This window comes from Sinohyriopsis cumingii, chromosome 14, assembly GCF_028554795.1.
Source record: "Sinohyriopsis cumingii isolate HCF-2022 chromosome 14, ASM2855479v2, whole genome shotgun sequence".
NCBI classification, from domain to species: Eukaryota; Metazoa; Mollusca; class Bivalvia; order Unionida; family Unionidae; genus Sinohyriopsis; species Sinohyriopsis cumingii.
In genome coordinates this window covers 22,949,326-22,959,430 of record NC_142974.1, presented here as the reverse complement: position 1 = coordinate 22,959,430, position 10,105 = coordinate 22,949,326, and the positions used below count along the sequence as shown (strand labels likewise).

The following is a 10,105-nucleotide window of genomic DNA, read 5'->3' as shown; positions in this document are numbered from 1 at the left end:
GGCCTTTTGCATATATTAGTTTTCAAAGTATATCAACACAAACGTAGCTATATGATGGCAAAGAAAATATAAGTTAGAAAATACAGCAGTGAATTGCATGGCATCGTTCGAATGAACCCTTTTGATAGCCATGGAGAAATAGAGGGTATATGTGTATTCTGAGTAGAATCCGAAATATTTCACTCATGAACTGGAGCCAATCTATTGTCACCACGGGCGTTACACTCTGACGTCACAGTGGATTATATGGGATTTGAAATTGCAATATTGAAAGGAATAATTATTTTTAAATGCAAGTTCGTTCAATTAAACGCAGACATGTATTGAGAAATGATATCTAATTCTGACAATGTAAACTTCGTGAAGAAAACAAGGAGTATATAATAGCGTGGAAAATATACAGTTAGGAAATGATGAACTAATAAAAGACAGACTCAATTATTAAGATATAGTGAAAGCTGTAAATAATTTAGATCAACTAAGATCTTGTTCCTTTTTTCATATTTTGACTAAACATACCAACCTTTATCATAAGTACTATAATAGTCGTTGGCATATTATTTTTATATTATTTTATTTCTCTCTAATTTTGTTGAATATTAAAGTTTGTGTTATAAAACAAAACAAACAGAAGTTTTTTTTTGTTCCTCTAGAAATCTCAAAAGACTTACACTTAAATTTCAACGCATATTAACCAGTTAAAATGAAACATCTTTGCCTCAGTCATAGATCAGTATGAAGCTTTCCCAACACTTTACGTTGTTAAGCTAGACACAAGTTTTGCCTTGGTGAATTTTGTAGATGACCAGACGGCAGATCAGCTACGATAAACACATTCACAAATATGGTGAGAAAATATAATTTGTCTAGAGCACAAACGAACATACTTTATATCCTTTAAATAATTTTATTTTACTGGGTTTTAATTCTTTTCTCAGGACGCTGTCTTGAGAGTTCTGCTTAAAGGTCGGAAAAAAGTATATAACATTTAATACTACTACATTCATTATAAACTCATTTGGAAGTTTTCAGCAATTTTACGTTTGTAGAGCTTCAGGTCTTCATAAAAATTCAAAATATGCATTTAGAAAACGTGGATAGTATGTAAAAATATATTGTAAATTAGAAATTCAATTCTGAAGGTAACATTATTTTCTACGTAGAGTTCATAAGACACGCCAATTTCATTTCAATCTTCCATTTAGTCAGCATTTGTAAGAAAACTGCTCCTGAATTCTGAAAAACAGAAAAACATGATTTTTAATTTCATAACAATTATATAAATATGTTGTAACCATTTTATTCATATTTAAATGGAAATATGTTCATCGATTGTGTCATACAAAATAAAAAGCAGAACATACACAGTGAGCAGTAAAGGTTATAAAATCATATATAGTCACATTATCATGATTAAAATAGCTATGTGACGTCGACTTGCCAGCATCCTAAAATCAGGATTTTTTTCGGGACGAAAAGCATCCCGTTATTCGTATGGTTTTGTGCTGCTAGCATCTAGACGTGACCTATCAATTAATACCATAATACTATGATAAAGATATATTCTTATATACCTATTAATTATAGATAATTGTAATATTTACAGCTTCAAATTCATTAAGATGGAAACTCACCAACATTAGTTGATTTGAACTACCGTGAGTTGTACTCGAATCTTGTTTCGGACGAAGATTTTGCCTATATTGTCTACTTCTATAAAGTTAATTGTATTTTTATGTTGTTTTGACAAAAACATGGTTTTGATCTTTTTTAATAATTTTACCTATAATGCAAATTTTACTTTTTTAGCTAATATCGCTTTGTAGCTATGTTTCCTGCAAGGCTTAGCATTCCATCGCTAGAGGCGCTGCTATAGAACCTGGAACCATCGAAGATAACCTGAACATGGCGTCGTCTAAGGGTATATTAATACGGATTCGTAAAACTCAGCGTAGTTTCCCATCTTGTAAGAAATGCCAGTACAATTATGGCTACTTTATGGGTTCAATATTTATAGGTGTATACAAAAAATGATAAGGGCTTCACTTTGCAAATACCAGCACATACGGATATTACCTGAAATTCGTCTATGCATTTGTTCACAAAAGGAATATATGTAACTGATGAAAAGACAGAGCCTTTCTGTTTCAGTTTTAGTCACATCGTTACGTACAGTGTTCTGAAAGCAGTCAGAACCTTTATAATAAAGATAAAGTCAAGCGGAATAAAAACTGAAGATAAAAGTTGTCTAATTTTAAAGTACATAAGCGGCTCATGCATCTTTACCCCATGTTTACGAGGCAACGACCTTCCATCCACATCGTTCCATATTGATCCTTGCCAAATGTAGCTTGCCATATGAATTTGTGGAATAAGTATTCTATTGCAGTGAGGCGCTTCTATTCATAGCAAGAAATCTAAATTGACCATTCATAGGCATGATTACTTGAGTCACATATATTCAAATCTCTTGTTTTTTATAATTCTCACAGGTCTTGATCAGAAAGAAGAATATGGATGAATCTAGAGAAAAGTACATGCGAAACATGTCCTTGTCAGCGTAATCATAAAAAGTAATCTTATGAAGAAATGTAATGAAGTAGTCTTATTAAATCACAATATTTCGAGCTGTACCAACTCCTATAATGGCTGAGCTATCATATATGATCGAAGTCAATGTGCACGGCACGGAAACTTATTACGTTGTATTTGAATTTAAGCACTATACGATTTTTGATTGTTCTTTGTAATCCGCCCATCATAAATCTTCGAAGGACGAATTACTTGAAAAGATTTTTAATATTCATATCTTTAATGTTGAGTTGCATGGACGATGCGTCGTAGTGTTTATAGGAAACTTGATAATAATAAAGACTAATTGAAATTTTAGAACATCTATAAATAATAATCTTCATAAATCTGCCAAATATTTCTTCATACCAATTTAATGAGTGTGCGCGTTCCTTGTCAGCGTTTTGGCTGACCATTTCTTAGAGATACATGCGTGTTACGACCACAGATGTTAACAATAACATAAATTAATTGCGCCAAAAATGTAAGTAAAGTTTAACAACGAATTATTTCCCGATAATACAAGATGAACATTTTAAAGTAGCACGAAGTATTGTGAATTAAATTCCAAATAATCCTAAATATCATATTACATTTTCACACGTATAGAATGTTCCGAATGAATTCCAATAGACTTGAATGTTCTGATGAACCACATGATGTAGTTTATAATATTACAAAACGAGTTCGCAGTGGCCTAAAACATTTGCTTTAATCCAAAATGTAAACAAGCACTTTGTGAATCCTATGAATAATTTAAGCAAATAATTCTTCAAAAATATATCTTAACACAACTGTAAACTCTGAGCAAATGATATCATTTCCAAAGCCCGATATAATACAGGAATGAACATTCTAATTAAAATCATCTGTACATACAAAATACCCACTAGCCAAAGACAATATATTGTTCGGGAATGCCCTAAGTGTGTTAATCGTTTCTATTGGACAATTACGACCAATTTTCAGCAAGAACGTTACCAGAACATTTTAATCTTTTTAGCTCTTACAAACGTTTATGCCTAGAAATCAAATTGTTAGTAAATAATTTTAATAGTATGATAAAAATAGCCAGGTAGACAAAACAGACGATTTAAATCACGTCAATCAAGCTAAATACACGCAAGGATACATAGTAAATTAAATATACCGAACGTATATTTATGCGACTTTTCACAACTTTGCTCTTGGTACGATTTGATTTATATGTTTAGTGGTCAAGTGAATGGAAACAAATCATCCCAAATATCATTCTCCAAAGGAATAATAATAATAATAATAATGAAAACAATAATAACAATTACTATTATTATTATTATTATTATACAAACATTTTAGCAACGTTTGGCTATTAATAACTTACCTGCATAGCATATTTTTTTATTTCCATCTGCGTCGATATTTTCCATTATATCCTGTATATCCTCCATGCGTTTTTGCCCTGTTCTTTTGTTCCTGACAAAAAGAAACATCTTCATGTGTATAAAGCTTTTAAATGGTTGAAGTGAATGGTACTGCGAATTATACAAGCTTGGCATGTTGCTCAGAATTGTGACTTAGGAGAAATTATAAATGGCTGCTTCTAGGTACTTGAACATGCACGTAATTGCAGATATAAATACGAGTTCAATGGTGTTGATCAAACATATTGTTATCAAAAAGTTTTAAAATAATCAGCAGATGTAAGTGGCAAATGTTCAAGTGCACGCAAGTAAGATATGCCTAATATAACTTATGGAATGTACAATCATGTGTATCTGCCCATCTACTGATATCTATGATAAATTAAACAACATGATTGAATAAAGATGTACATGTAACCATCCTCTAGGAAGACAACATCAGTTCCAATAAATAAGACTGAGTTTAGTATAAAGCAATGTCTAATTCTGCAGTAACTAAGATACATTCTTTTATAACCAATATCTCTGACAATCACGATTTAACAAAAGGGAAATATATGTAGTAGTGATGAAACTAGAAGTTTTACTAATCACAAAAGATAAAGCTGATAAGCGTAATAAACATTACAGCAAACGTGTAGTAGTAATATCAGCTAATAAAGATGATCCAAAAGATAATGAGCACACAATGAGTCCGAATAACATAAACCATTACAAATCTCAATCTGTCTAGTCTGATTTGAACTGTCTTTGTTAAACATGACATTGACCACTCCATGAGACCGCTACAACCCATCCCAAAAGAGCTTCTTTCAGATAGAAGCCATCGTGAATTCCAAGAAATATCTCATATAGAAACATACCTATACAAACTGTAATCCATGTTACTTGAACATTAAAATTATATTGGTAATCGCTTTGAGACAATCATTAGATAGGAACATAAAGATACTTTCAGTAAAATGAGCAGCATCAGCATACGTATAATCTCACTACTCACTAACTTTTACTAATGCTTTTTATTTACCTTAGCTAGTTTGGGAAACACAGGAAACACGCGCACCAATTGTCGCATCTGCATAAATTTAGTTTTCACCAAGACCCATCACGGCATATATCCTTATTGTATTCATATTTGGCTTAATCAGTTCAACATATTCCAAAGTCTTCTGTTACTTCAATGTTGCAAATTGTGAAACTAATCTTCTGTATTGCAATGACAAAATATAGACATATCACTTTCCATTCAGTATGATATATTAGAGTGGTTTCGTTCTTCGGGTTAGAGGCAGGCACTACGGGCAAAATAATTTGACAGAATGAAACGTACGTGAGAGAAAATAGTTATAGCACTATACATTTCATATATTAACCCTATGTTGGTATCGAAGAGACACAAGAAATGTACGCACCTCAGCTCTTCAATATCGATAAACCCGTCTCCGTCTGCGTCGTATTCTTTGAAGTTTTTACGTCTCATAGCTTCCTTTTCAGCGTGATTCCTTTTGTGCCCTTCGTTGCCTGGATGTAAATCATGGCTGTTAAATCATATATACAGGAACAAAATGCAACAGTACAGCTATTCGTATGTTTCAATTAGCGTAACAAAGGGCATAATAGTGTCCCATGGAATGTAAAGTAATCAAGGCAATTTTACGTGATTTTCCAGTAAGGTACTAATGTTTGACTAGAAACGATGTTCAACAAAAGTAGATGAAATGAATTGAAAATAGTAGTATTAGTAGTAGTAGCAGTAATAGTTGTAGTAGCAGTATATAATATAGATTAGATTTCTTCGTTCTTCGGTAGCCCATGTTGATTATTTATTGGTCATCATTACATGAGTGCTCTCAGATTGAAATATTGAGCGATTGTCTTCGTTGAAGACACCATCCCTATAATACCTAATTGTTTATAATTATATATAGTACTAATCTATGTGAAATTTATAAATGTTCTCTACTGTTTAAATGCAAGGATTGACCTTGTTTCTCAGAAATGCTTGGAAAAGGAGTTAGCTAATATCTGCATTATTCCACAGCCGATTTATTGTCCAGTCAGGAAGAAACAAATGAGATTAGATCCGACTTATAAGCGCTATTTAAATAGTAGTTAGGTCTCCACATTACAACATTACAAACTGAATAGAAACAATTTAATAATTATAATGTACATATGCCAACCACTTCCCGTGATACAAAATTGGATAGACTACACAAAATTATATTTTAAATGAACTAAGCTAAGCAATGACATGCTTTAACTTCACCAATATAAAATGTACTTTATTTCATAGAAGCATGCATTGTCTTCGGTTTATCTGGTAGATAACAGTTTTCGTTGCATTGTAATTTTTCATAGGTAACCATAGCAAATTATTACAGAAGTTCTTTGATATACACGGTATAGCAAATAGAATTGTCTTTTGCGACAAAAATAATGATGTTGGTCGAGTCAAGCATAAAGGCCTTGCCCATAAACTAAAAGCCACTTATATCACAGCGAAACTTATTATATTGTACCCGAGTTATTTCAAGATCAGAACACAGCGTATAATGATTGTATTAGGGATGGTGTTTCCAAAAGGATCATTTTGAGGTTGATTACTATATTTGAAATACATAAATGGAATTGTACATGATACAAACTACAACATATGTTTAAGTGAAGAAAATGGAGTCTTTTTCTAATTGTGTATACTCACGTTGTGTCGGTTTTCAAATTCTCATTTAGCAAATAATTAGCCTGTATCGTTCAGCAATTTTATAACTGAATCATTGAAAAACTCGAATAAAATTAAGATACCCAACCAATAAGCACTATATATGCTCATCCACTAAATTCATGTAGTTGACGAGGACAAATAGCTGAAGACTTTTCACTCACATGACTTATTACCACATAAAAGTGTCCATATAAAGACAGATGTGTGGTCAATAATGAAATAATGGGGTGGAATAAAATCCAAACGTATTAGGAAATATTAGAAAGTATATTCATTTTATTTATTTGATTCGTTCTGGAATATAACTATCTGCTTAGGGACAACATTACATTACTCGAGAAAACACATCTTCAAAATTACAAAATTAAGCATGGACAATTGTGCCGGTACCAACTATTTATTATATAATGAAGCCCTACAAGTATCAAAATGAAAAGACAATTAATGAATAAATACCTCTGGGAAAGACGATCACCAGCAGACTTGCAAACAGCAAACAAGCGACTGAAGCCTTCATCGTGAGAAATGAAATTCGATCTCTTGTCTGAGCTACTGGCCAGTCACATTGAAATCCTTATTTATATATCCGTCCATTTACCGTGGTCACCAAGAAAGGTCAGAAGTGTATTATACTACACCTCGGCTTAATTCGAAAATAATACGATGTTGACACTTTGAACTGTATACTTAAACAATACCAGAGTCTTTTATTATATAATATAATACTGAATAAATCCGGACATTAGTGTAGAATGAGCATGGTTGTCAATAGTAAATTGTATGCAGGTAAATATAACTACAGCTGTCAGCTGTGTAAACGTTAGCAACATCCATGTTAAATGTAACAAAACTAAAATATTGCTCGAACATGGATTGATAGAAACGTAATATTTGATTGCTCGAAGAAAAATACATTTTTTGTGTAAGATGCATTATGAAGTAGGTGAGCAAATATAATGGTGTTCACGTTTTGCACCCGACCCGATGTTAACAAAGGAACGAGAGGCCTCTGTACATGTTTTGACGTCTGATCAATATGACATCACATAAAATATTTTGGTCATATATCACTGTTCCATTGCACAATACGAGAAATAATACATATACTCTTTCGCACAATCTATGAAGTTTTATAATTTAAGTTCCAAATGTACTTAATATGTAATTTTGCTATATGCATTATATCATTGTCATCAATATGGGATAAATAATGATACACTCTTGGCTATGTAATAACTTAGATCACAAAAAATATATTGTATCTGCATGATCCATGGTATGGTACTTTAGATGCTTCGTGTGCTAACATCTTGTTTAAACCAAAGGGACATGTAATACGTTTACTAATTCAAAGTGAAATATCGGGTAAGTAAAGATTTACGTAAATATCTGGTTTGGCGATGTAGAAAAAGTAACAATATTTACCGAGTGTGGTGTTCGCGTAATTAATCCATATCCATTACTTATCGGTGAAAGTGAAGTTTCTCCTAGTTTAAGCCGTTTTTTGGTAATGTCTGATGCATGAACTGTAACATCAAACGTTATGCATCATAATCTCTCGCCGTGGGTAATTTTCGACGAGATACATGCCAGTACAGTCGCTTACCTGGAAAAACAATAATTCACCATAGGTAACGTTGTACGCATGTACAACGAAAGATGGTCAAATCATTCTAAGGCAAACCAAGTTATTTCTTGCCTTATTCTGTGACAAATAATGTTAATCAAACAATTAGCTAGTTCAATAGCTTTTCAATGTTAAGCAATCTAATTTATATCTCGGATTCACATGCCTTTTCTTAGTTTGCACTTTAGTTACTTATTTATTTCCTGGCCACATCCAAATCATTTTATCGAGTTCTGAATGTATATAATCTCGATGAACAGAGAAATGTAAAATGTATTAATTCCTCATTTGGCATACTTAATGGTGGAGTAAGTGAACCTAAAGACATTCCATAATTTCCGCCAAATGCCACGTTTATAAAACCTATTTAATAACCAGTGCATAAACATGTCGGGCTCAGTACTAATGCAATGAAAGCGATAAGCAATTGTCATTTTATCGTTTAAAGTTACTTTCAAACTGAGAAGTATGTGTACCGACTACTGGACTGTATTTATATTTGTCCGTTTTTATATTTTTTTGTTGTTGTTGTTATGTTTAGTTTTTCTGGTTTTGTTTTTACAAAAGTTATCTGATTTCCCAAATGAGCACGTATTTGAAATTTTGCACGTCAGCCTAATATTATTCAGCCAAAACCATTTTTTGCTACTTAACGTACTGTACACATGCACTAAATATTGATAGAAAAAAGTAGGACGCGTTATTAAAAAATATATCAATTCCATTCTTTTATTTTGCAAGCCTTATCACAAAAAGTGACGGACACTGTACCCCTGTTTCTGTCCTGCTCCATTTAGTAGCTTCAAAACCGCTTCAAAGTATGAACTATATATTGATTGTGTCGTGCATGGACATTATTAGATTTTTTGGACAACATATTGAATGTCTTGTCTGCATGGTCAAGGTTCAATATTATGAACACCATCTGTCCTTAATTTCAAAGTAATTTGAGCTTTATAAATATATGTTGGTTCCCTCCTACATCATCTTGAGAACCTGTATCGCGCACCTCATGAGGGGTTTATCTCCCAGGCCAAGATCACGGCTCAATGTTGTACTATTTGCGTTACATTTTTTCTTACTTCATTGTCAGGCTGATTGGGGGTGACACTTTTTAATGACAAGTCGCATTTCCATATGATAGGCTTCAAATTTACACTTCTCATTCCCTTCCAAAACATTAGAGATGTATGAGATTATGGATGACACACTCACACACACACTCTTCTTGTCTCTCTCTCTCTCTCTCTCTCTCTCTCGTGACGTGTCTGTCTCACGGATTCTCATACACAATGTTAGAGGTAAGAAATATGCGCAAAACAGATGAACGACAACAATTCTTATTTTGACCTTTCAAGTAACAAAATGCAATGGCAATTCTACATCATGGAGTCAACATCGAGAGCAATGTTTCTCCTCATCTCTATCTCTCTTCCTCTATCTCGCTCGTATGAAATGTTTGCAGTTCATTATCGTATGAAGCTACTTGAATGATATTTTCGAAAGTGTTCAAAAAGTTCCTCTATGTATTTATGTAGGCAGATGATCGTTCATATTTGATATTCATAGTTGCATACTATTATCGACAATAAATATCCAAATGTTTTATACAAAATGAAAAATGTGTAAAACTAGTTTAAGACCTTTGTTTTGTTTAAGCTGGTAAGGAAATGCATGTATTATCCTTCTAACAAAACATAAGTATATGAACCACTCCCAAAGGAGAACTTTTAACCACTGAATGCTTATAAAGACAATTCTAACTTTATTATGTAAAAC

At 32.6% G+C, this 10,105-nt stretch overlaps 1 protein-coding gene across 1 annotated transcript; it reads right to left on the bottom strand.

The window, feature by feature from the left end:
* Positions 1-901: 901 nt before the first annotated feature.
* Positions 902-7,235, bottom strand: LOC149783415 (uncharacterized). Its single transcript, XM_089933109.1, has 4 exons — positions 7,156-7,235; positions 5,387-5,495; positions 3,935-4,026; positions 902-1,236 (listed from the first exon to the last, which is right to left on the bottom strand). Exons 1-4 carry the CDS (start codon positions 7,214-7,216, stop codon positions 1,202-1,204), a joined length of 297 nt encoding a protein of 98 aa, XP_089789235.1. The 5' UTR covers positions 7,217-7,235; the 3' UTR covers positions 902-1,201.
* Between the last annotated feature and the right edge of the window lie 2,870 nt (positions 7,236-10,105).